Genomic DNA, 27007 nt, shown 5'->3' with positions numbered 1-27007 from the left:
GGTTCATCACTGCAGTGATAGTGGCTTCAGGAACAACAAAGACATTATGTGTTTTCGACTTGTTATCTTTTCCGCTGAAATGATTCAGGCAAACGAGTAAATATATTAAATTTTAACCATTTATTCAGGAATTCACAAAATATAGCCATTCACATACAATCTGAGTATACTTAATTCTTCAATTTTACAAATATTAAGAACAATATTCTTTTCATAAAGTATAAAATGTACACATATTGTACTGTAACAATGTATTTGCATCGAAAATCACCTTCAGACTAATATAACACCACTATAGGACACAGTCACACTGAAACTCATGTCATTTTACAAGGACATTTGGCAAATGATTGTGCTGACGTGAAACAAGAATCTGTCCTTTATATCTGAAACACATCCGACCGAAAATGAACTTGTGCGTTCCTTCAAGTTTAATCGGACCAGAAAATGCTGATGCTAGCAATGAGGATATTATTATTATTATTATTATATATTACTGATGAACTCTCTGGTTGCCAAATCACAGACTTTCAACTTTACTGCAAACTCATTATTACTCACTGTTCAGGATGTTTTTGATCATAAAATATTTATACTTTGTATACAGAACACTTTGGCCACAATGTTTGGAAACAACGGCATGGAGGAACCAAGCAAACTATATTCTTTTACAAAATAGACTAAATAAAGGCACACCAGTAACATTTGGGCTCACACAAAGTATGAATACAGTCCAAAAACATGGCAACAACAGAATGTTTCTAACTTTCGGACTAACGCAGAACAAGAAAATGGTTTAATATTACAGTATAATAAGAGCAAAGTGTCATCACCATCAAACTATCATCAAATGAATAAGATACTATGGAACAGAATCTAAGATTCTCTTAAGTGCTCTTCATATTTAACAATCGCTGAGATTTAAGGTAGGCAAAATGTACATGATGTCAAAACTCTGTGGTTTAACTGCATAACTGAGGACTTCACCACACACTTGTATATGTTACAATGTGAAACACAGACAAACAAACTCAAAGGCAACTTAAGAAATACTGTATAAAGTATATAAGTAATATTACTTACCTTATAGTTCATTTGCTGATGAAAGAAGATAACCAACAGAACTAAACTGTATCACAAAATAAATGGCAGCAAGACATTTTTCTATAGGCCAGCAAACGAATACACAAGGGCCAGTTTCGTCACTCAATAGAGAAGACTGTATCATCTACACAGTTAAAGGTATAATATGTAGTCAAATTGTCACTTTCAATTGCCCCCAGAGAGAGAGAGAGAGAGAGAGAGACCAGAGGTGGTCGAGCAAACTAGGAAACGAAGAGAGGGACCGACGTTAGTGAGAACTAAGAATAAAACATTATTTTCTGATTGTTTCATGGCAGTTATGTTCTGAGGCACGAATAAACACATGCGCACCTCCTCACAAACCTGTGGGATGGTGCACGATTTTAAACGAATCATCCTGCTGTGGCCTGTCTGTGTCAGGCCTGTGAGCCTCGGTGCGCCAAGGGGCTTTGTTTGAACTGGGAATGAGAACGGGCCAGAACACCCTGATTATTGGCTGGGGGTTACAGCCCCAATGTGGGGTCCAAAAGCTCTTTGCTGACGCCCAGAAGAGCAAAATAAGACGAAAAGAGAAAATACAGGCAGAGGACAGGGTTTCTGCAGGTATGGACACCGCAACACACTTCTAGTGGATCATAAGTGATGGTTGAGAAGCAATATTTTTGTATCAGTTGCATATTATACCTTTAATTACAGTGTAGACGCACTGTGTTAAAAGGTGTCTGTGCTGTGTGCCCACATCGTCTTTCCCTTAGTTCCAACGTTATTTCCTACAGTTTTGTGCTCAACACACTGTATAAAACAGAAATGTAAATTCTTTGTCATAGAACAAATGCACACACAACAGTTAAAGGTGGCTGAATCTTTGAACAATAAAATGAGGCTTTACTGTAAATCCATCGCCAAATATCAATAAATCTCCTTCACAATTATTAAAATATACCTCATGATAACTCTGTGCTTCTTCAACTGCCATGGCATGATTAACACTATGAAAAATGATTGCTCTGGTGTCATATTTCAGTCGGAAAAGAGCAACCATCTGTATTTCAAATGTTGTTGCTTTTTCAAAAGCATGTACGCAGGGGGAGAGAAAGAGGTTGAAGTGTGCTTAAATGTGATCATGTACAGTATTTACATCAATGTCGCAGTGAGAGTTTGATTAAAGGCCTCTTATTCTGTTCCCAGTTTGGCGATCAGTTCATCGCATATCTTCGTGAGCTCCTCGATCTCTTGATTCTGGGAGAGACAGAGAGAGGAAGAGTGTTTAGAAGTTGGAGTTAAAGCTGTCAGGACAGAAACATAATTCTGCACCGGTACAATAAAAGTCTTTGAATATGTAAACAGAAAAGACGTTTCTCTACGGCTTGCAGAAGACTGGACGTGCACACCTACAACATCCAACTGTACAACATGGTGAAGAACCTACCTAATATTTGTGTTCTGGGATCGATAATTGGGTTCTGTGTCTTTAAATCCTCTTAATTTTCACCAGTTTGGTTTTAGTACATGAGACACTGCCCCCTAGTGTTAGATAAAGCGCCAGTGTGTTGGCAGAAGAGCATTTCTAAAATCTGTGCAGAATGCCTGCACATGATGAAGTACTTAACAAGGAGTTTGCAGATCGCTGTAAATGAAGCACTTTTGAAAACACTGTAATTGAACACCATTTATCTGCATCTCTTTTTTACATTGTACAGAGCCACAGGAGTGGGATTTTGATATCAAATATATTCAATCTAACTGTACAAAAGAGGAGATACTTTTCCAAAGCAAAAACAACAAAAAGTTACTTTTGGTGCAACAAGTAAAGGGCTGATTGGAGGACATTTATCATTTATTTTTTTATCAACACACAAACTAAAAACTGTGTTAGTGAATGAGTTTTAACCTCAATCATCCAGAGTGTTTTTTTCAGCATACCCTGTCTGCCACTTAAACCGTTTAACACAGCAAATCAATCTTAATCAGATTTGCAAGCATCCTACCTTTTGAAGGACAGCTCTTTCAAGTGAATCCACCTTCATCACCTCCTTCCTCAGGCTGGCGTTAAGTGCGACACTCTCAGAGTCGGCCTTGGCACGTACCTGTGCGATGTCCTCATTAGCCCTGTCAGAGCGGAAGTGAGGGAGACAAGAGAGATCGTCACAATGAAATGCAAAAGAGCTTTTGTTATTAAAAACCTGCCTAACGATTATATCCAGGAATCACAAACCAAAGACTTGGAAGCTTACTTGTCCAGTTTCTCCTCAGCGTGCACCTTGAGGGTTTGGTATCGCTGCTCCTCCTGCTTGATCCGCATCAGGTAGTCCTGCGCGCACTTCTTCAGCACCTCCTCATTCTGGAGAGACACATGCGGAGAACGTCTAGTGACCTGGCTCATATGTGGCAGTGGGCTGGAGAGCATCTCATGACATTCATACCGAAGCTTTACTGACCTTCTTGAAGCCCTCCAGGACTCCCTTCATGTTCTCATACCTCCTGAAGAGGTCAGCGAAGGAGCGCTCCACAGAGTTGAGGTCGGCTATGGCCTGATCCCTCTCTAAGGTCAACTGCCTGACCGACTTACTGCAGGACAGGGACTTCTGCTGCTGCTCGTCTTCTGCAACCAACAGAGTCAAAATGTAAGATTTAAAGGGCTGGATGTATGCATTACTAGGCAACAGCTTGAGTCCATGTTTACTTCCTGTCAGCTGATGTCATTTACATACACTGCAACAAGCAACACATGAAAGAAGGAAGGGTCATTACGTCATCGTGACACCTTTCTTATTCCGGTATAAAAGGTCAAGATTTATGGAGGCGTATCAAATTTGGAGATTAGCGCCACCTTACAATAATAGGAAGCATGATCGAGAGAGATGGCTAACATTAGCCATCCTGAATATTATCAAATATCATTAACTGTTTGATGGATGGTTAGTTATTGATAACATGTGTAGAGTACTACCGGCTTAGCACCGATGTGAGTTCAGTGACATGATGACCCTTGTTTCTTTCATAAGTTCCTTACAATACAACAGGAAATAAACTGGAACACATTTGGAATGTGTATGTTTAAAGCTGAATAACAGACATTTTTCATTTCAAATCCTATTCACTGCAACAGACCCAACGAAAGACAATGCACATTTCAAGAGAGGTCTCACAATGTTGGGGAGCAGTCATACAAACACACACACATTCTGGTGCATGTAGACTTTACCACCACCAGGTGGCAGCAACTTACCAATCATCTGTGCAACTGTTTTCTCATACTCTGCAACTATTTTCCTGTCAAGATAAAAATAGAAAGTGCAACATTTGTCAGCTTTATTTCTCCAAGGTATTGATATTCATTGTCTACATTTACACTGTTTTAAATGTGAAGCAAGGTTCAAGAGAAACAGTGAAGCTCCATACCTCATCTCCAAAACCTCACTTCTGCTCTCCTCATACTTCCTCTTCCACTCATTGACCTCAATCTCTTTAGTCATGATCTGATTGGACGACAGGACACGACGGCAAATGTGAAGATCTATAAACTTAACCGTCATCGGATTCACATAGTCAAAGGAGAACCGTTCTTTCTGACAGTGACATACCTCTTCTCTGATCAGGGTGAGCACTCCTGCCTTGTCCATCTCACTCAGAGGCATGTTGTCCTGGGACAGGGCCGCTGTGTCTTGGACCTCACTGCTGGCCATCTTTGTTGTTTGGGTCATAGATATCTCACTCTGTGGAACATGCAGAAAAGCATACTGTGGGCTCAGTCTAAGATCTGACGAGAACATCCATGATCCTTACAGTTTGAAAGCGGATCCCTTATGACATGTCACTAATCACCTCATCTGCTGCTTTAACTTTTCATTTCAGATCACATGATGTCTTTGCAAGGAAAACTCTGGGAAAACTGTTCACATGTGTGTTGATTTTACTAATCAAACACTTGTATAACCTGGAGGTGCAAGTGTGGTTATCTTAGAAAAATGTTACGTGAGTAAACTATTCAATTATGGGGGATATAAGAGAGCAACAAATTAAAAAGCAGAACAAAATATGTCCTACTGCTAATAGTTTAGCCAGTATTACAATTATTGGCTAAACTATTTTCTTAGTAAATGAGATAAAAAAACGTGGGTGCAAAACAAGCTGGTTATCTTTAAATATTCATACTGCTCCCTGTGGTTCGTCTACTTACCATATCATCTTTCAGACAGCAGATGTCCTTCTCCTCCTTGTGATCTGTAATCTTACTGCCAGGACCTTTGAGGAGAAAAAAAAACACAATTAAATGACAACTTTTAACTGCACTAATTACACATCATTTTACGAAAAAATAATCCACACAGTAGTCTTTCTCTCTTACATCTCCATGTAAAAAAACTCACCTGAATGTCGGCATTAAGAATGTGGGCACTATTTGTCTAGCTTTTATTCTATTCCCTTGTTTCCGTACTGAACAGATGGTGCGATACTTGCACCACAGACACAGACTATGGGAAACATTTGTTCCCCAGTGTAACATTTATAACTTTCTTATATCTGGGACAGGGTTTTGCTGAGCTTGCACGCTCCATTTTATTCCTTTATCAAGTTTGACACTTTCTTGGGGCATTGCAGATTCTAGTGCACCAACAGAGTAACTGAGACAATAATGTAACTGAATCCTTGTTCACAGTTTCCATTGCATCCCGTTGGAACTGGCTCCTCTAGTTGCAGAGGATTGACGGATTGATGTTGTGATATTGTTGGTTGAAATTGGTCGGTAAAAGCTCACTTCATATTTGTTTTACAGGAAAAGATAGAATTGATTTTTTTTGTGTTAAATGTGGGCACAATACGACCGCGGATGTGATTTCAAAGTTTGAAAAAAAGCATTTTTCACTTAAATTTAAAACCACGCCTCATGCATACACTGACCTTTCATAGTGCATGTCCTATAAAATACTACTATCTTTAATACTTACAATTTAGAAGGTCAGATGGAACAAATGAGACCAGATATCAGGACTATCGATAGAATTATTAAGTCTACTTGTGTTTGTTTCACAGAATAAAAACGAGCATGGCTTTGTGAACAGATAGGTGAGCTGGTCCTTCCACTAAAGCTGACTTAAAGAAGGGAAAGTTGAGGGTTTGATTATCTAAACATACCATCCATAAAAGAAATATCATCGATTGGATGTTTCTTCGCAGGTTCTTTTTGGCATTCAGGTTCTCCTCTCTCTTCCTGGCTGTCTGTTGTCTGACTCTTAATGCCAGTGGAGGCAAGCTTCTCCTCATCGGTGGCGTGATGAACCCGCTGAGTGATCTCTGGGGTGTGAGCCACCACCTCATCCTCCTCCTGGAGAGAAGGGAGGAAGAAAGGATCCACATTATAATGGGATTCATGACAAGATTCACTTCATACTTAGTTATCAAATATCAAATACAACTCAATATATATATATATATATATATACTATTAAACTCCTTAGAGGAAGAAAAACATTTAGTTTTAAGCAGCATTAACAAAAACCTTTCCTATATGGGAAAGTGTGTACCGTTGTGAATTGAAACTCATGTGTACAACAAATGTAGATACAGTACATTACTGTAGACATACACAAGTATAATTAATTACAACCCCAAAGATCCAACATAACTCCACTTCATGAATATATTCAAGATGCAATATCCTGAGGAAGTTACATTATGTAAGGTAATATTGGTGGACTGGGCCTTGACAAACTGCGTTACTATACATTTTCTTAGAGACTCTGACATTACACAATATCGTTAAGGATATCTCCTCAGCATGGAGGAGGTGGTAATATTGAGGGCAAATGATAGCAGCAGACTTATACTTGACTGCAGAGTTATAAGTCACACATCTGTCGCCATGCCAAACCAGCACTGCAGAGCTGGTGCCACTGCTGATGCTCCTGCCAGCTTGCGTCAAAGTGTGTGTGTGTGTGTGTGTGTGTGTGTGTGTGTGTGTGTGTGTGTGTGTGTGTGTGTGTGTGTGTGTGTGTGTGTGTGTGTGTGTGTGTGTGTGTGTGTGTGTGTGTGTGTGTGTGTGTGTGTGTGTAACGAGGTTAGGCCAAAAGGTTAGACCACTGCTGAATAATGGACGTTGCAGTGTCACTGCAGTAAGGTGAAACATTTCAGCTGACAAAACACACATTACCTGATTGCACACGTCAAGCACCAAGGCCTGGCTCTCATCATATTTCTGAACTTTACAGGAATTCCTACAAAACAAGCACAAAGCAACAATACAAGGGTCAGAATATATAGATCTAAAAGCAGTGATCCTTAAAATCTTCTTCTTCCTCCTGTTTCTACAACCACAGAGCTGCAAGTATTTCTGTGCCTTTTGAGCTAATTTCATAGCTCCATAACAAGTGAGTTACAGCTACATACTTAACTAGCATAATCCTTTTAGTGTTGCCCAACTTCTGGAGGGATCACAAAACAGGACAAATTAACTTGATGATGTATATGGCCATGTGTGTTGAGGAGGAACCAATGATTTGTGTCTCCTCACATGCTCATTCGACAGTCAGTTCTAGCAAAGCAGATGCCACGTTGAGAGTAAAATGGGAAGCAAGCATGCAAGAAAGAGAGCGTTGATAGTGAGAGTACTTACAACAGAAAACAGAGAAACTTGACTTGTTCAGATGTCCTGGGGCTAGTAGTAGTAGGCGAAAGCAGCGGTTGGGGGTTGCGTAACAGACAAGAGGAGGTAGGATGAAGAATGAGGGGGATATTGATTAATGGAATGTAAAACAGATCAGGAGGAAGAGATAAAGGAGAGTTTGTGAGTGACTGAAAGAGTTCAGTGTTAATTGAAAATTTGAGCATCAACAGAAGCTGCCGACAGACCTGGAAAAGCTGAAATTAGTCCAAACTACTGCAGCTATAAGTACTTCTAAGAGCTTATATATAACCTGTTTGGGATTTACATCAATGGCCAGTATGAAGTGTTAAGTGTTTACACATCCAGCCAAAGAAGAAGAAGCTCAGAGGAGTGAATCTAAACCTAAAATGACATATAAACAGAATAAAATGAAATCTGAATGTTAATATTGGTGATAATGTTACGACCTCAAAACTCCTGGGGCAAGAAATAACGTTTTCATTTAGCTGTAGACTTACGTGATTGTCTTCTCTTTGTTTTTCTTGGGAATCGGCTTCACTTTTTTCTCCCGCGCCGGTTGCACTGCTTTCTGTTTGTCTTCGTCTTTCACTTTTTTCTCCGGCTGAGGGGCGCTACTGGATGAGTCCTCGGTGCTCATGGGTTTTGAGGGTTTGAAAGGGTCCACAGAGTCATCAAAATTGTCTGGATCAAAACTGTAGGAGCTCTTCGGGAGCACAGGAGAGCCGCTAAACGCACTATTGCTTCCAAACGGATTGAAGTTCGGGTCGTCCCACTGATTTGGATCAAAGTTATATGTTCCTGACTTAGGAATAGGAATATCATCAAGGTTCAGAGGTGCAGTAGAGTCTGAAGCCGGCAAAGGAGTATCTGGAAGACGATCCAAAACTGGTTCTGATGCTGGTTGAGAAACTGGTTCTGATGCTGGTTGAGAAATTGGTTCTGACACTGGTTGAGAAACTGGTTCTGAGATTGTGGGTTCGGGTGCAGGTTTACAGGGAGCCTCAGATCCTTTGGCCTTCTGCCTCTTAGCTGCGAGTTTGCCGATTGACTTTTTACCACCTAATTTCCTCGGAGGTGGCTTGCTGACCGTCCCCTCGTCCAGACTGAACTCAAGCATCACAGGCTTGGCCTCTGACAATGACTCCCTCATCTCTGGTTCTGCTGGAGCTACTGAGCTGGCCTCACACACAGGCAAGGAGCTACCGAGTGGCTCGAGTCTGGGGAGAGAGCTTGAACCGAACGGTGGGGGAGAGTTCTGGATTTTGGATCCGCCGCACTGAAAAGGGTTGAAGCTGTCATCCAGCTGGTCAGGGTCAAATTTATAAGTGGCCTTGGGAACAGGAAGTTCTTGTTCCTCATTTGTTTGGGAAAGCTCGTCCAGTGAGGCCTTTACCGTCAGGGGTGGAGGCTTGGACTTGCTGGTTTTAGTCTTTTGAGTAGGCTCTGTCTGGTCCAGGCCATTGCAATGTGGTTCTGGTTCAGCAAGAGGTTTCTGCTCAGGAGGCTCTGGACTGAATGCAGGCTCACTGCTAAGGACCGAGTCTGGTTCTGGGGCTAGAGCAGGAGCTGGAGCTATAGTAGGAGCTGGAGTAGGAGCTGTAGCAGGAGCTGGAGTAGGAGTTGGAGCTGGAGCTGGAGCTATAGCTGGAGCTATAGCTGGAGCTGGAGCAGGAGCTGGAGTAAGAGCTGGAGTAGGAGTAGGAGTTGGAGCTGGAGCTATAGCTGGAGCTGGAGCTTGACCGAGAGCTGGAGCAGGAGCTGGAGTAAGAGCTGGAGTAGGAGCTGGAGTAGGAGCTGGAGTAGGAGTTGGAGTAGGAGTTGGAGCTGAAGCTATAGCTGGAGCTTGACCGAGAGCTGGAGCTTGACCAAGAGCTGGAGCAGGAGCTGGAGTAAGAGCTGGAGCTTGAGCTGGAGCAGGAGTAGGAACTGGAGCTGCGAGTTTGCTGATCGACTTTTTACCACCTAATTTCCTCGGAGGTGGCTTGCTGACCGTCCCCTCGTCCAGACCGAACTCAAGCATCACAGACTTGGCCTCTGACGATGACTCCATCATCTCTGGTTCTGCTGGAGCAGGAGCTGGAGTAAGAGCTGGAGCTGGAGCTAGAGTAAGATCTGGAGCTGGAGTAAGATCTGGTGCTAGAGCAAGAACTGGAGCTGCGAGTTTGCTGATTGACTTTTTACCACCTAATTTCCTCGGAGGTGGCTTGCTGACCGTCCCCTCGTCCAGACCGAACTCAAGCATCACAGGCTTGGCCTCTGACGATGACTCCATCATCTCTGGTTCTGCTGGAGCAGGAGCTGGAGTAAGAGCTGGAGCTGGAGCTAGAGTAAGATCTGGAGCTGGAGTAAGATCTGGTGCTAGAGCAAGAACTGGAGCTGCGAGTTTGCTGATTGACTTTTTACCACCTAATTTCCTCGGAGGTGGCTTGCTGACCGTACCCTCGTCCAGACCAAACTCAAGCATCACAGGCTTGGCCTCTGACAATGACTCCATCACCTCTGGTTCTGCTGGAGCAGGAGGTGGAGTAGGAGCTGGAGCTGGAGCTGGAGTAGGAGCAGGAGTAAGATCTGGAGCTGGAGCAGAAACTGGAGCTGCAAGTTTGCTGATTGACTTTTTACCACCTAATTTCCTCGGAGGTGGCTTGCTGACCGTCCCCTCGTCCAGACCGAACTCAAGCATCACAGGCTTGGCCTCTGACAATGACTCCATCATCTCTGGTTCTGCTGGAGCAGGAGGTGGAGTAGGAGCTGGAGCTTGAGCCACATCCGGGACAGGATCTGCAACTAGGACGGGGACTGGGGCTTGGGATGGCTCTGTGGATGGCGCTGTGCATTTAGCCACTTCAGCAATTTCCTTCACTGAGGATGGAGCAGGGACAGGCACAGAGCCCAGGACTTGTGAAAGATTCTCTGTTTGTTCTGCTTCTAGGGTCTGGATGTTTACTTCCAGTGGTGTACCCATGGGGACTGCAGGCTCATCTTGACCCATGTTGTGGCTGAGCAAAATATCCTGATCCCAAACCGGAGCAGTCACTATCAGCTGCTCCTCCTGATCCACATCTGAAGAAGAATTGAGGGGAAAAAACAGCAGAATTAACCAAAAACAATTTGGTAATAATGCAAAAAATAAAACAGACGGCACACTTCTTCCCTTTGACAATCTCTCCAATCAAATCAAAACTCAGATGTAGGTGACATCTGATTGGTTCCTAGCCAGCCAACTGCTCCTATTGCTGTTGTTTCCGTGGCAATGTCTTACCATGAAGGCCACGACATTTAAACACAATGCAAAAAATGTATTTTATGTTGTGTTTAAGACTAAAGGGGCAGTTACTGTGGAGTAAGTATTGCCTCTATGGGAACCTTTAGAGACTTCAACATATTTCAGTATGCCTGTCATACTCGCCATCATGCAATATTATGTTGCTAGGAGACTAGCACAGCCTGCTGTGTACCTTCCACACGCATTAGCATGTTGCCATGAGTGTCATTTTCAAAGTATTCCTGCAGTCCAACATCCCCATACAAACATGTCCTCATCCAGGTCCACATACATATTCGATAGAACAGTACGACTCCTTTTTGTTCTCTCACTCTTGTGTTCATAAAGGCAGAATATGTAAACAGCAGGGAATCATCTGCTGCACTGCCTGTTATAATATAATATAATATGCAAAACATGGGGTCAAATTGAATTAATGAAATTTGTTATTTTGCATTTGTTTACCATTTCTGTCATGATATATATATATATATATATATATAATATGCATAAGACATATATATATGATTTTAATATGTGTAAAAAGTGCTATGTATGCACCTGTGCATAGTAGTTGTTCTACTATGTCTATAAAATATAAATGATTATCTCTGAACTCAAAGCATTTTTTCCAATGTTATTAAAGCTAAAACAATGCAACATATGTGACGACCCCTCCCTTCCACCAGGGGTCTGTGTCCTGCCTCCTCTCAGGTTGTCTTTCAGGATGATGGGCCTGAGCCTGGTTTGGTCCCAGCTGTAAAGGCTGCCCCCCTTCTTTGGCTGGGCCCCCTCTCCTCTCTGACGCTTGTTTGGCTGACAAGGCTGCTGTTTTGTTTTGTTTGTTTAGTTTAGTTATTGGTTCATTAAATGTGTATTTATTACTTTTAACTTGTTTTGTCTCCCTTCATGTTACGGCCTTTTGAGCCGGGTCGTGACACATAGTATTCATATAGTTACAACAAATAGTATTGATCATTAATTATTCATGTGTTAACTCAAGTTGATGATGCATTTCACCACAAATGTAAACGTCCATTCAGGAGACATACAAAGTAATCCTCAAGTGTCAATCTGTTAATGTAATCAATTTAACGTTAAGTGCCTTTCAGGCTTTGGTAAAGTCTTCACCTATCTGTTAAATATTTATAAACTGTTACAGCATAGAGACTGAGGCTGATATAGCAATGGTTTACATTCAAAGAGGTTTCTGGAGGCACTTCCACTCCTGCCTGCCAGGATTCAAACTTCCTCATTCACAGCTGCAGGATGGGATGTTTTCGGTTGAAACAAAAGGGAACTCCCTCCTCGCTCCATACTGGTTGACCTTCACAATGTACACTTTTGGAAAAATGTTGTCGGAGCTGCTTTAAAGGAAGGGTTTATTGCTACCAAAATGAGAATTGCACGGTCTTCTACAAACCTCTTTGAAAAGCGACCTACATGATGGTTTCAACCTGATAACAAGCTTTGTTTTGTCCCTCCCCTCATTGTGACCTCGATCAGTAACCAATACAAAACGGGGCAAACCAAATCCTTTTGTTGAACCTGTTGAATACCAGAGCAAGGGTCATTCCCACACTCTGCTATAGGCTCCTCCTCTCAGTGACAGCGCTTCTGCCATCATCACACCCAAAAACTCAGTGTGCATGCCACCTTACATACCGAGCATGCAGAACATGTTTCCCTACCTAGGCATTAGTAACCTTAGGTACCTGTCATAAAAACATTGCAATTAAACACATTTATATGATCCATTAAAAAACTTGAGAACTCATAGTTAAATTACATTTTTAAATTTGTACAATTTAAAGCTAAAATGTTGTAGGTAGGTAAATTCCTAAAAATATCAGAGCGCTTGTGTATCCAATGACTCTGATGAACCACGCAGACAGTTCAGACACAGTAGTGAAGTTCATATTTACCCAAATATACTATTTTAGAAACGTTTTTTCTTTTGTTGACTATAAAGACAAAAACATGTGCAAAAGACTCTAGTTTCCATGGCAACTTCAAGGAGGGACACTCTGCCTTTAATGTGTGCTTGAAACGACATTTCTTCCGATCTGTTAGATATTTGTACCGTTAATGAGAACCTTCAGCTTCACCGTGGTGTTGTGACTGCAGTGTGTTTACATCTCAAACAGTACGCCAACTCTGCCTTTTCTTATCTTTCCTCTCTCTCTCTCTCTCTCTCTCTCTCTCTCTCTCTCTCTCTCTCTCTCTCTCTCTCTCTCTCTCTCTCTCTCTCTCTCTCTCTCTCTCTCTCTCTCTCTCTCTCTCTCTCTCTCTCTGTGTTGTTGGCTCAGCAGTGGCCTCACCTGTTTTGTGTGCATCAGTGTTGTTGTTCTCCAGCTCTCCTGGGAAGGTTGGAGGGGCGCGGACAGGAGTTACTGCTTCAGGAGTGTCGAATTGACCCTCTGAGTCAGAGCTGTGGAAGCCAGAGACAGAGAGAGAGCGTGAACTTTCCAAAACATTCAAAACATGAGGAAGCAGGAGAAGGAAACTGAAGAGCAGTGCTCATAACTACTGGGACTATGTACTCATAAGCAAACGGCTTAATCAGTACTGTGAAACAACTGCACAACTGCATTACAATATGTACAATATGTACAAGTATAAGGACAAATGCAATTCTTTATTTCTGTTTCATGCCTCCGGCCAACACATGAACCCTCATCACTGCAGTTCAACTGCAGAGTGATGTTCCCTTCTGACAATGTTCTATTCTAGAGACCTAAAGGCGTAAAACTATCATCACTTTTTTTATTTCTTTGATAAAAAAAGCAAAGATCTGAGAAAAATGATCGTAAGGATGATACCACAAAAGAGCCTATGCTGTTTTGGATACAAATCTGAAGTGAACAGAATATAATCTTGAATATATATATATACACATTTTAATATTGTAGCGTCATGTACAAAGAGGACTTTAATGTGCCTTTTACAAGTCTCTACTGTCCCAAATCCATCTATATAACACCTATATACGTATATATATAAATACACCTAATACTAATACTGATGTTGCATTGTGCTTCGGCAACATTCTGCACTATTTGATTCATGACGGCACTAAAGAGAAAGAAAAAAATAGTAAAAGAAAGAGAGAAAGAGGAAGTAGGGCAGCCTGCTCTTTCCTGTCACATCTCTAGCACTATACTGCACCATACACACTACAGATATAGGTGTGTATTTATCTTAAAATAAGATGTATACATTGCAACTGAATACAGTTGCAATGTACACAGCAATGCAACTAGATACAGTTGCAATGTACTTTACGCAGACAACTTTCAACACTGGCTTGTGATTTCAAATTTGTAGAGCAGCAACAACTCAATAAATCAATTTGATCTGATCTCTTCTGTAAGCCACATACATCACAGCGCAGTTAGATATTGATGTGACTCTGGTTTGATAACTGCTTGGATAGTAAACAGACAAGGACTTTGGCATTTACGGTCGAGTGGTGATACATTATTTGGGTAATAAAATGTTCCAAGTGTGGAAGACAGCACAAACTGTACTTTGAACAATGGCGAGGATAATATCAAAGCAGACACGAGGGGCAGAGAGAATAATAAGGCCATGATGCCTTGAGCATGTGTCACGTTCGTGAGCAACGATTACATCATTAAACTAAACCGAACCCGACTGCAGTGCTGGAGTGGAGTGTTGTTTCTGTGAAGCCTCAGAAATGAGGATGTAGTGTCAGTGAGGCTGAGAAAAACATTGTGACGACCTCAACCACAGCCACACCAAACATGTGTCAGCGCTGAACAACATAACATTTGATGAATCTGTATGCAAACAAAAAATGTTGATGCAGATAAGCCCAAAAGTGTTTATTTTCCCCCTCTTTTCCTTCATATAATTAGAGGTTCCTCAACCCGACAGGTGGATACACATGACAACACGTGTGAAAATGCCCCCTCCTCCTGTTCAGACAATGTGAAGCAACACTGTCAGTAGTCTCAGGGCTCCAGCGCAACACTTGCCTGCAGCCTTGAGATCTCTCCTCCTCCTCCTCCTCTTCCTCTCCACGTTGTTCTCTCTCCTCGCTGGCCTCCTGCCCCTCTTCATCCTCCTCTCCCTCTGCCCCTCTCACCGCCGTCCACGTCCATTTGGCCCATGACACAGGTGACAGCCAAGACATCGCTCCTCTTTCCACGGGGGGGGGGGTTCTTCCGCCCTCTTCTGACTCAAAGACTCGCTGGAATGGTTTCCAGAGCCCGACTGAACCTTTTCTGTGTGTTTCTTCCTCAGATTTCCAGCCTGCCAACAGCTCTCACATCTTTCCACAGAGACGCTCTCTTCACACGAGTTGCTAGTTCCCCATGAAAGGAAGGAGACATTTCTCTTCTGCTCTGCTATTTGTATATTCTCCGTCCTAAAATCACAAAGGCTTCAGCTGCTTTCTCTTATCCTCTCTTTTAATGTATCCAGTCACGCTCCTTGTCCCCCTGCCTCTGTGGCAGAATACCACAGCTCTGATCAGCTGGGTTTCAAAATGCTGTTCTCCCTCTCTCCTCTGCTGAACATCCCCCCCCCCCTCCCCCTCCACCTCGGGCCCGTCCACAGACAAAAAACACAGCGGGGGAGGCAGGACGCGTGAAGCCCTAGAAGCGAACGCAGCTACTCCTCACTCAACTAAAGGACTTCCCCTGTGGTTGGAGAATGGTACGATCCTGTCAGGCCGCTCTTCCACTCTGAAGCAGAAGGAGGGAGTCAAAAAACAAACACAGAAGGTGGAGGAGGAGCTGGACTGTTGGGGCTCCACATTTTATAGCCCAGAGAGAGGTTAGGAATGTCGGGCTAGATCTTAAAGCCTACCTCGTTCCTCCAGGCTGTTGGAACAGTTAACCGTTTCTCCCATCCAGCGGCAGGCAGGCATGCACGACCAGGGGAACCAGTTCTGTTGCATAGCCCCAGGAGATCTACCTGGCTGGATTCAATGTGTCTGCGGTAACAGTTCACACCGCTGAACACACAGGGAAACATGGCCTTCAGTGCACTCATTAATTGGTGGTAAAAAACCCATTGTTGCATCTGACACAGGTACATGTTGAGGAAAAGAAAGCGTCACATGACTCAGGATGTGTGTATGAAATACCTCAACGGTATTACAGAGTGTTCTCTGAAATAACTGATGCTGCCAAAGCCATTCGTCACATCAACAGAGGACTCTCTGTGTAGACCAAGAGACCAAGGTTACAGATAAACCTCATTGTTTAGAACCACTGAAGGCCACCTACGTCACCTAATGTATCGTCTATCAGAAATCAAATGCTGGATGTCCCAAAACTTCCTCCAGCTAAAGTAAGATAAATCACAAATAATTGTATTTGGTCCGCCAAAGTCCACACCCTCAAAACAGGGTGTTAGACGATGACCTCTCCTGTCACGTGTTTTCCAAAGTAGCATTTCAAGAAGGTCACACATGCATTTACATCATCACGTCTAGATTATTGTAATTCACTTTATTCAAGGTTAAGCCAAAACACAGTCTCACGTCAAAACTCAATCACTAGCCTTTTAACAAAATCAGAAAATACAAGATCACCTAAGCCCTGCTCTGGCCTCTGTTTACTGGTTTTTATTCAGTTTTAGACTTGATTTTAAGATTGTGCTGATTATGTTAAATGCACTTTATGGCCTTGCTCTTAGTTATGTTGCCTGATTGCTGCTCCCCTCCTCACATCCTCAAGCAGGGCTCTGCTGGCTGTTCCTGAGCCCCGACTCAAAACTGAAGGCGACCGGCTTTTGAGTTCAGGGTCACTCAACTTTGGAACTTCCTGTCGGAGAATCCAAGGCTTGGAGAATCAGACACATTTTGTAAATTTTCTTAAAACTTACCTTTTTAAAAGCATTTGAGTTCTAACATTTTTTTATCTGGTCTATTTGTTTATTTTATTATTTGTTAATTTTTGTTAATTTTATTATTTGGTTGCTGGTATTTAATACTATTTCATTTTCTTTACTTTTAGTGGTCTGATTTTAATTAATTGTGTCGTGCTTTTCCTAAGTAAAGCTCTTTGTTACTCTGTTTTGAAAACTGAATTATAAACTAAGTTTATTCTTCCTCTTCTTATCATTATTATTGAAGTTGACTTGTATTTGAGCAAACGACAATAAGCAGCAGTTGTCACGTGATTTTTCAAACCAAAATGAAACGCATATCAGAGCTTCAATGTGGCCACAGCTTCTGGGCTTTTTCCAGAACTCATGTAAGGTATATTTGATGTTTTTTACGTTTTGCTTGCCTTGTCATATAACATGCGAATGCATCCTCTGTGTATTGTTTTCTAATACTCTACTCCTCCCTCAGGGTTTGGTTTGGCCACGCAGCAGCTAAACTCCTCCCAAATTCCAATGGAGGAGCAGAGACACACGTGCCTCAGTCAGGCTCAGAGTTTCCACATACATGGACCAGAATGGGAGGAGTTTGTCCTCTGCCCACGTATTTATGTCTGGGTCTGGAGGGGCTCAAGGCTGAGGTGAGGATGAAGGGGACCCCTGCCTACAGAGATCACGTGCAAGTAGTAGGATAGTTATGGAGTAGTACAAAGAGATAATCACTGGAGCACAAGGATCAATTTGTGCCTTTTTTCTAGGGTCAGTATAGAAAAAGAAATAAAAGCACCAGGCGGTCCTATTTTTGAAGCCACTGAGCCAGAGTGGAGCCCCTCAGTAGCTCAGGCTCATTAGAAGAAAATATTACTGTTCCCAGATGTTGTCCTTGTCTATCTGATTAATAGACAAAGCTACAACACACGAGAAAAAAGGGAAGGTGTTATCGTGGTGTGTTTTCTGCATGTGTGCAGGTCATTTGGACAATAAATTGAAAGTGAAAAGGGCATTAAACTCTGTCTTTATGGATTCTCAGTTTATTCTAAATTGCTCTTTGCACCATAGTGAGGGGCCAGTAAAAACTCATGGTAGCCAGGGATAAGTGGGTTATATGAACATGAACTCATAACTTTTCATTGCCAGGGCTTTTTAACAAACACACTAAAGAAACTTGAGCTGAGCATCGCCATCGTTTTCACTCCTTTAAAAACAAACTAGTAGTCACAGTAGACAGCTTTATGCCTGTTTTCTAGTCTAAAAATGGGACCAATAAACATCAGTAGGTAGTGTGAGGCAGCTGTGCGTCTCCAGATAAAAGCCTACCCCATTCTAGCACCACCACAGCCATTAGAGGTCCTGCCAAGGAGCCCGACACTCCACCAAAATCCAAATAGAGCTCAAAGAGCTCAGATTTCAAACACAGTGGGAGGAACCCAAAAGCAATTTTGAGAAAACAGAAAGAAGGAAAACAACTCAGACCTTCTGAGCCCATTGTGGACTTTTTTTCTCAGCAGCACAAATTCTGCCTGCACTCTGTACAAATGTGACTCCATGTCAAGCTTAAAGGATGAATCCAGTAACAATATTTTTTTGACAAAGTTTCCCTGTAACTTCACAGCTCAAGTGTCTGAAAGAATTCAGAGATAATATTTGCACAGTATCATACTTTAAATACACTCTCGCCATAAATAGAGACAATTCATCTTGCAGAGGACAATGGGGGGGGGGGGGGGGGGGGGGGGGGGGGAATAAGTGCAGACACACATGGAGGAAGGAAGTGAATCCAAAATGCAACTAGAAGAATATGTGTGTGTGTTTGAGGAATAGATTAGGAAGAGGAAGGTCAAATGGAGCCATTGACAGAGGGGATGTGTGCAACAATTAGCCTAAGTTAGTATGCAGTAGTCCTGACTTTTGCCTTTTCACAACTGTGAGGGAAACTAAAATGGCTCTGACAACAAATATGAACAGTAAACTGAACAGTGTGAGAGGAACACTCATCAAATAGCAGCTAGAATACTTGCTGAAAACGTTTGGCTTTGACTTAAAGTTGTTACCACATCCTGCCAGAGATGAGTAACTACCTTCTCAGGTCATAAAAGTAGGCTACTGCTCATGGGTCACATTATTTCCCCCAGTTTCACTCTGAGCTGTCAAAAAGCAGAATCAGTGTGTTGCAGCGACATCTAGTGGTGAAAGTGCATCGTGGCATCCGGACAGTGCACGTCAAAACATTGCTGAAAATGCTGTTTACATATTCTGATAGCAATAAATATCATCAATTTAAATACTGAGTTAACGAAGGTCATAAACAAACATAAAACTAGCATATGGCATCTATTACGAGACACACCTTTAAACAGCGCAAACTCAATTTATATTTAACATGCTTAAAACTGCACACCAATACACTGTATGAATGTACATTGTGATGACATCTATAGTTGTGCACTGATCAATTGTAAACAAGTTGTTTACGATGATATGCACAGTCCATGAGTTATTACGAGTTTTTTATTTTTAAAAGCGTTAAAGCCTTTTAAGCTCAATTCACGTCCACTGTAAACAAAATTTCAAATTTCAAAATGCTCAGTATTAAGCTGTCACTCTATGTCCACAATCAACAAGCAATTGGGCTCACTTCCCTACCTATTAGAGGGGCTTTATGGTAACCTAGATCTTTTCAAATAACTTTTCCATTAATTACCACAAACTTCTCTCATTAACTATTTGGCGCACAGAAAATCCTTTGCCTGGCTGGTAATCCAGGTTATTTTCCATGTAACATTACTCCCCTTCAGTTATTAATACAGTACAAATAAATATATATTCCTGCTAATTCACTGAGACACTGAACAACCTCATAACAATGAGTACATGTAAATGAAACAATGGTAAATGTAAAAATCTAAACATTTTAAGTTATTTAAATGTTTAACATGCTGCACCAAAATCAAGATAATTAGCATGTCAGCATACATGAGAGACATTTTTACTTTCTAGAGTCAGCTGTTCTTTAGTATGGAGGAAGACTGTCCAATCCTTGATATTTATTATTGTAGACTGCACTAAAATGAAAACTATTTTTATAAAATAGTTTTAAAAAAGTAAAATATGTTGCTGTAAAGACCATAAATCAGAGACTGCAAAGTAAAGGGACGCTAAGATATGATCATTTGATATAACATATATATACAGTATATGCCTGTTAGTTTTTACTGGTAACGTTAAACTATGAAATTAGTTTGTCGATGTGTGGCAGTAAAGTTCTTTGAGATACGTGGTCACAATTAAAAAAAAGGAGAAGAAGTCCGCCAAACCCGAAGAAGAAGTACTTCCGTTGTAACCACATAGTTAGCTCGTAGTAAATGGCGATTGTGTGAACAGGGTGGACAGTAAACATTACCACGGTTATAACTGTAACTGTCTCATTATCATCAAAAACATGTACTCGAGTGTGTCGGAAACACGGGATAGTTACAAAATGTCTATTTTCAACTTTCAGATCGGTTCATGTGTCGTGCTGACAGGAAAGTCACTGAAAAAGAGCCGAAAACGACGCAAACGGTAAGCGCACCAATGAAGACGGAGCTAACGCTAGGTTAGCACAGTTAGGGTCATCAGTTAGTTAACATTAACATGTGTCTGTGCTTGCTTAGCAGTAGTGCGGTGCTAAACAATATATAGGCAGTACACCGTACTGTGTAGTGTATCTTTGGGGGGGAAAATGAACTAGCAACATCCAGAAACAGATATGCTAGACGAGCTAGCGCTAGCTTCATCTGTAGCTAATATTCGGAGGCAGCTTTCCTCAAACGTTACAAGTTACAAAGTCGATTGTTAACGTCTTTTAGTTGAACTAATGGAGAACGAAAATGGAGAAAAGGACACGGAGTCTGAAGAGACTGAGCTCCGTCTCAAAGTGGAGTCGTTGAAGCAGGAGCTCCACGACTGCAGAGCCGAGCTGACCAAGTTACAGAAACAACTGAACCAGTCCGACAGACTGCAGAGGAGCACCGAGAGCTTCAACGAGGACCTGAGGAAACAGGTCAGTGTCAGCATCACAATGACCTTTACGACCTCCTGTACAGGTAGTCTTTATTTAAGGTGGTCCACAGCTGATGTACAGGTGGTCTTTATTTAAGGTGGTCCACTGATCTGATTTTGTTAAGCCACCTGTAACTTAAAGAATGTCTACCACTTGAATTGATTTTAAAATGTATTTTTTCAGGTTGACCAGCTGAGCGCAGAGATCCATGAGCGGAAGAAGAAAAATAAAGACAGAGTCGACAGTGAAACTCAGACTGAAGAATATGTATGGACTGAAACAGGTGTGTTAATTTAGTATTTACATTAAATAAATCATTTCCGTTTGTCAGAAAGCGAGTAAACTATTCCAACGTGTTTTCAATATTCTTCAGATTATTACAACTACTACTACGGAGGCCACTCTCAGAACCCGGAGGCTTCAGGCGCTGGGGACGGCCTGAACAACACAGTAGCAGCCGTGGATGAAGCTAATGGCAGTGAGGCAACAGAGGTTTCCACACCAACTGAAGCAGCTAATGCTAATGCTAACCCCGACGACAGTGTTGCAGTCACAACAGAGGTTTGTGTTATTAAAAAGTTACTTAAAGTAGAAGAAATGGTTTCTTTCTTTGTGATTTAAAAATCATTAAGATTGGAATGGATGGTTCAACTAATCGACTAATGGGCTGATTGTATCCACCCTAATCCTGTACTGTGATGTTGATATGAATGGATAAATTGAATTTATACATTAAATTATGACTAATAAATGGCATTGTCTCTTTCAGGAGGGTAATGGAGGATCCATAGCCGATATGTTGAGGGCTACTGCTGAAGAGGCTATGACACAAACTGGGTTTGTCTTTGATGAGACGACTGGGATGTACTATGACCACAGCACAAGCTTCTACTACGACTCGGTTCGTCAAACGCAACATTTTTAGTCAAATTAAGTTGTCTATAGCATAATGAATTTAGCAGCATTGTGTAGAAGTCTGCTTATCTTGTTTTTTCTGTTCCTCAGGCCACTCAGTTGTACTATGATGCCAACACAGGCATTTACTACTACTTTGATGCAGACAGTGGACGATACCAGTTTCATTCCAGGATTGAGGTGCCTGCTGTACAAACCGCTGCAGAGCCGTGCCAAGACAAGAGCACTGGTGAAAAGAAGAGTCGAAAGCTTAAGAAAGGGTCCAAGAAAACATCACACCAGGATGATAAGGTATGTAACACCTGGATCTGTTATTGATGCACAACATAAATACATCTTCGTGGCTGACAGCTGGCTTTGGACTTTGTAGTTCCCCCTTAAAAACCTTGATGTTTCAAATACTCGTGACTATTGGTTTCAGTCTTCAAATGCTTGTTTCTTTTGTATTACGTTGAGGTTAGATGACTGAAAGATTGCCCTCTGACCTAGGTGCAAGAGGTGGCTAACTCATTGGCTAAAATGAAGATTTCTTCTTACTGGAAGACTGCTTCCCACAGAGGTACACCTTTAATTCCAACTAGCAAAGCAATTCAAAATGTTCAAGCTATTTTTAATAGATACACCACTCATACAGTTCCACTGAAAGTGGCAGGTTCGGTTACTCACAGCAATACCCGTTGAAAGATATTGACTGTGATGTGATGATTCACAGTCTTGTGTCTATATCGAGCTCTAACGTGAGTGAGGAGATTTTAACACGATCAATAATGTAATGGTAGTAAAACTACTAAAGATTACACTCGTGTAGTTTGGTGGAGGTCTATAGTGAATTGTCTTTGAAGACTGAAACCACACAATCAGTGGCAGACATGACCAGCAGAATGGGATCTACAAAGCCAGCTTGCCCTGTCAGTGAACTTCACTGGAGATGGTAATCTCACTGTTGACTGTCTGATGGCAGGAACTCACATTTGATGAGGTAAAGTTGGAAGACGAAGAAACCGAATGGGTTGAAAGGCAGTCAACTAAGAGGACCCCAAAACTGAAACGAAAGTCTCGCAGTCCAGACGTGGCTCCACGAAGAAAACACTCCAGACGCAGAGAGGAGAGCGAGAAAACTTCATCAAAGAGGAAGAAGCAGAAAAGGGATTCACATGACGATGATAAGGATAGATCAAGGAGGAAGAGGAAGAAGTCCAAGTCGAAAAAAACGAAGAAGAAAAAAAGTCTGCCTCGGAGCGACGGCTCTGAGGGGAACAGTGAACCGGAAGAGGGTGAGATCACAGAGTCGGAGAAAGAGGAGTGGGAGACCACTCCCTCAGTCTCATCGTCCTCTAGCTCCAGCTCCAAGGAAAGCCCAGAGTCAGAGATGGAGACTCAGAGTCAAGGTGAGAGGAAAAACAAGCCCAATTTAGAGGATGTTCAAAGCACATGGCTAAAAAAAGAAAAACATGGGTAAATTTGTAAAAGCTTTTTAGCTCCTCACCTGTCATTTCCGAACACTTCAGCCTTTTGAGGCTGCCATGCTCCTTTCACAATGCAACGGGTTTATGTTTCTTGCAGTAAAAGACATTTGGCCGCCCTGTGTACGAGTGACGGTGGTCAGATCCCCAGTGCTCCAGGTGGGCACTCTGTTCATCATCACAGCCGACTCTCCAGCCACCATTGGCAGGTTTGTGATGTTTACTTACATCTGCACAAGGTATGAAACGTTCGTACCAAGAAAAAGTGAGTGCATGTTGTGGTAGAAGGGTTCGTTAGTTCTGAGGGTGCAGCACCAAAGACAGCATGACGTGGCTTTAAATACCAACTGAGAAATTCCCACTTATAAAAGGCTACAAGTGATGTCTCACTCAGTGAAAATATGAGGAATGAATCTCTCAGTAAGTCATAAAGAAGACAACCCGCTGTCTTTCTGTTGCAGAGAGAAGGATATGGACCATGCAGTCCGAATACCAGAAATGGGAGTCAGCAAGGTACCCCCTCTCCAGTTTTATTTGTGTCCAGTGATCTTCATCATTCATTTGCGTATTCGATGTCCCTAACTGAACTGTGTTTGGTTCCAGTTCCACGCAGAGGTGTACTTTGACCAGGAGCAGCAGGGCTACATGCTGGTGGACCAGGGAAGCCAGAATGGAACCGTCATTAACGGCAACAGGATCTTGCAGGTCGACATTTTGTCTCTTTGTCTGTTTGCCTCTAAAAAAAAAAAAACTGTTAAAACTTCAACTGAGCAGTGACGTTATCAATGCTATGTTCCTTCTGCAGCCCAAAACCAAATGTGAGCCCCATGCACTGATGCACGGCGATGAGGTGAAGATGGGAGAGACGGTGCTTTCTTTCCATATCCACTCGGGGACCGATACCTGTGATGGCTGTGAGCCCGGTCAGGTGATGGCTCACCTCAGCAAGCACAAGAGAGAGGAGGCCACAGGTGAGCCAACTCAAGAGAAGCCACATCCACAGAACTACACTTTCTGTTTGTATAGAGTCATGAAACAGCAGTTTCAGCACAGCCTGATGTGCTTTTTCATTGTTTAAACCTTTCCTCAAACAAAAGCTCTACATGTGATTGCACTCACTAGTTGGTGCTTTTTAGCCATGTCATGTTAGAAGACATGAGGAGAACATTATTAGAGTTTTCCTCTGTATTTTCCCGAAGGTCCTGCTCTCACCAAAGAGGATAAAGAAGCACTGAGGCAAAAGGAGCTGAAGCAGATGAAGGCAAAATACGGCCTGCAGGTGAGTGTTGTCGGGACTAGCAGCCGCCAGTTAAACTCTTCTTCTCTTTATGCCTCTCACCTCTCGGTTCTCTGTGCGTTTGCGTAAACAGAGCAGTGAGTATGAGGAGGTCAAAGCTCTGAGGAACCCCAGATACCAGGACCGAGCAGAGTCTCGACGGCAGACGGTGGGCAGCGAGGGCGTTTTTCAACGAGACGATGCCCCCGCTTCCGTTCATCAGTAAGTATATTGTCCTAGACTAATCACTAAAGAAGGAAAATAATGGATGGATTAGTAACCATATCGTGTGTCTTACTTGTGTTCTCAAAGGGAGATCAGCGAAGTCAATAAAGGACGGAAGATGCTGGAGAAGATGGGCTGGAAGAAAGGAGAGGGCCTGGGTAAAGAGGGAACTGGAATGAAAGACCCGGTAAGACAATCTGTTGTTTGCAGATTCTGTATTGAATAAAAAGTATTGCAGCACAATGATTTGGTTTCTTTCTCATTCCTTTCTTCACAGATTCAACTGAAAATCAGAAAGTCCCAGTCAGGTTTGGGGGCGGGTGCTGCCGTGTCTCTGGACTGCGCCTCTGTGACCAAATCTAAGTCCCAGAAGAACTGGGAGAAGGCGCGCGAGAGATTTGCTGACTCGTGCCAGCCTGACATGCTGTCGCCGAAAACTCAGAAGAACAAGTCGCCCAAAGTCTGGGTCAAAGAAGAAGAGACTGAGACGACAGACGCACAAGCAAGTGTTGATACAAACCACCAAAGTTAGGAATAACTGAGAGCCTGATGTGTATCTCTCTACTGCCTGAACTATTTTCTACGTAAGAAAGCGTCGCTGAAGACCCCAGCAACCAATCAAATGTGAGCTGGTTTCCTCGTATGTCACCATGATTAGTCTGTCAGTTAGTACAACACTGACAACCGGTTGTCCACTGCGTCATTTGTAAATATTGCCATCTGTGGATGTAGAATGTTTTTTGTTTTTTTTCTTCTTCACAAGTGAACTGTGTGGAATGTTTACAGTCGACCAGCAGAGTTTGTTTCACGGTCCAGTGTGTCTGTAGTCCGACCTACAGAGGGCAGAGCTGCTTCTACGCCTCCCACATCAAGAAGGACACGGATCGCCTCGAGCAAATATTGACACAATGGAGCTATATTTGTCACAATCAGATCATGATTAAACAACTGGATCTGTAACTGATCATGTCAAACCACTCACAACTGCTTGGTGTCAAGTGTCTCCACAAAACAGAAAAAAGTACTGCACATAAACACGTGGACATGCTCAACCTTTTGGTTCTGTTTGAGTCTTTTGAGTATTATTCTCATTAGTGTGTTTACCCAAAAACACACACACGCATACATATCCACGTACTTGTGTAAAGCCGATGAGCAAACAGTCTGTATGCAGTCTTATCTGTGGGTTCATTGTGAGGGTGTGTGAATATTTGCATGTGTGTGCAAGTGTACGCTCTAACAGGCTGCTCTCACACAGGAAAACACAGCAGCATGTTTCTTATTCTCACTGCTACTGCGTTACTAGAACTCCATATATGTTGACAAATATGAACTAGTACTGTGCGACAGGTGAGACGCCTCATTCAACACCGACTCAGCTGTAGACAACAATTCTACAGAGAAAGAACTTTCTCAGTGGAAAGTCCGCATTAAACAGGTGAGTGATTGGACTCACATGACACCGCTGGTGTGACTCCTTGCGCTGGCTCTCCTGCCGCCCTTCTTCTGACTTATATTACCACCCATTTCTCTCCAGTCGATGGATAGCCTGCCGCTGCTGTGTTTCCTTTAGATAGAAGGAATACTCTCCTCTGAGACGATTCAGTGTGTCGCGGCGGTGCAATTCTGTCAGGTTTCTTCTTCTTTGTTGACAGGTGGCTCCTCCTCAAATCTCCTCCCTCAACTTAACACTGTACTGATGATACTGTAGTGTAATAAAACAGGGAGGGATCCGGTTGTGCCAACATTGTCCCGGCTTGTATTGAGTAGGAAAGTCTCAGCAATATAAAAAAAAAAAAAATTGTGGTGAGTCATGAGATAAAGTGTGAATTCATTCTTCTGTGAGGATTTGGCTTAAGGCTTCTGAGAGATCTGGCTTGACCAGTTCCTGCCACAGAGTATTCAGAGGAACACTACACCACTGTTCCTTTAGGTTATTCAGAAGTTATTATTCAAAATGTGAAGTGATTGTATGTCCTTTAGGGCAAAATCACCAGATCTGTGTTCTATTTATGGACAGGTGTGTTGTCATAATGATCATAGTGATAACAGTTATTTAATCTCTTCTGTTTTGTTGGACCACACCAGGAAAAACTCAGCACCATCAAATGGACCGAAAAAGCAACTGTTACCAAAAGGTTTATTTTGTATTTGCAATATTAATAGTCTATAAAATAAAATAGCAATAACAACTTTACAGGTTGTGAAAGCAGTGCCAGTTCATATTAATGAAGAAAGAATACATTTCACTCCTGTC

General features: G+C 42.3%; 2 protein-coding genes across 3 annotated transcripts; one reads left to right on the top strand and one right to left on the bottom strand.

Annotated features, from left to right (window-relative positions):
* Window positions 1–111: 111 nt before the first annotated feature.
* tacc1 (transforming, acidic coiled-coil containing protein 1) lies at window positions 112–26305 on the bottom strand. Of its 2 annotated transcripts, none has more exons than XM_079156811.1 (13): window positions 26207–26305; window positions 13292–13401; window positions 8206–10768; window positions 7235–7298; window positions 6220–6409; window positions 5264–5328; window positions 4668–4799; window positions 4486–4562; window positions 4313–4356; window positions 3522–3685; window positions 3318–3424; window positions 3072–3192; window positions 112–2322 (listed from the first exon to the last, which is right to left on the bottom strand). In XM_079156811.1, exons 1-13 carry the CDS (start codon window positions 26275–26277, stop codon window positions 2257–2259), a joined length of 3774 nt encoding a protein of 1257 aa, XP_079012937.1. In that variant the 5' UTR covers window positions 26278–26305; the 3' UTR covers window positions 112–2256. The 2 variants fall into 2 exon arrangements, with proteins under 2 accessions (XP_079012937.1, XP_079012936.1); XM_079156810.1 differs by lacking the exon at window positions 26207–26305 and adding an exon at window positions 14972–15445.
* aggf1 (angiogenic factor with G patch and FHA domains 1) lies at window positions 20202–25786 on the top strand. The gene is made up of 15 exons (XM_079156838.1): window positions 20202–20390; window positions 20678–20871; window positions 21055–21154; window positions 21245–21432; window positions 21641–21772; window positions 21877–22077; window positions 22748–23174; window positions 23350–23458; window positions 23711–23762; window positions 23853–23954; window positions 24055–24220; window positions 24449–24528; window positions 24620–24747; window positions 24838–24937; window positions 25028–25786. Exons 2-15 carry the CDS (start codon window positions 20686–20688, stop codon window positions 25280–25282), a joined length of 2226 nt encoding a protein of 741 aa, XP_079012964.1. The 5' UTR covers window positions 20202–20390; window positions 20678–20685; the 3' UTR covers window positions 25283–25786.
* Window positions 26306–27007: the final 702 nt, after the last annotated feature.

The sequence above is a fragment of the Pholis gunnellus genome (genome assembly GCF_910591455.1).
Source record: "Pholis gunnellus genome assembly, chromosome: 3".
In the NCBI taxonomy this organism is placed as follows: Eukaryota; Metazoa; Chordata; class Actinopteri; order Perciformes; family Pholidae; genus Pholis; species Pholis gunnellus.
The sequence above is the reverse complement of the archived record's forward strand: the minus strand, read 5'-3'. Positions and strand labels throughout refer to the sequence as shown.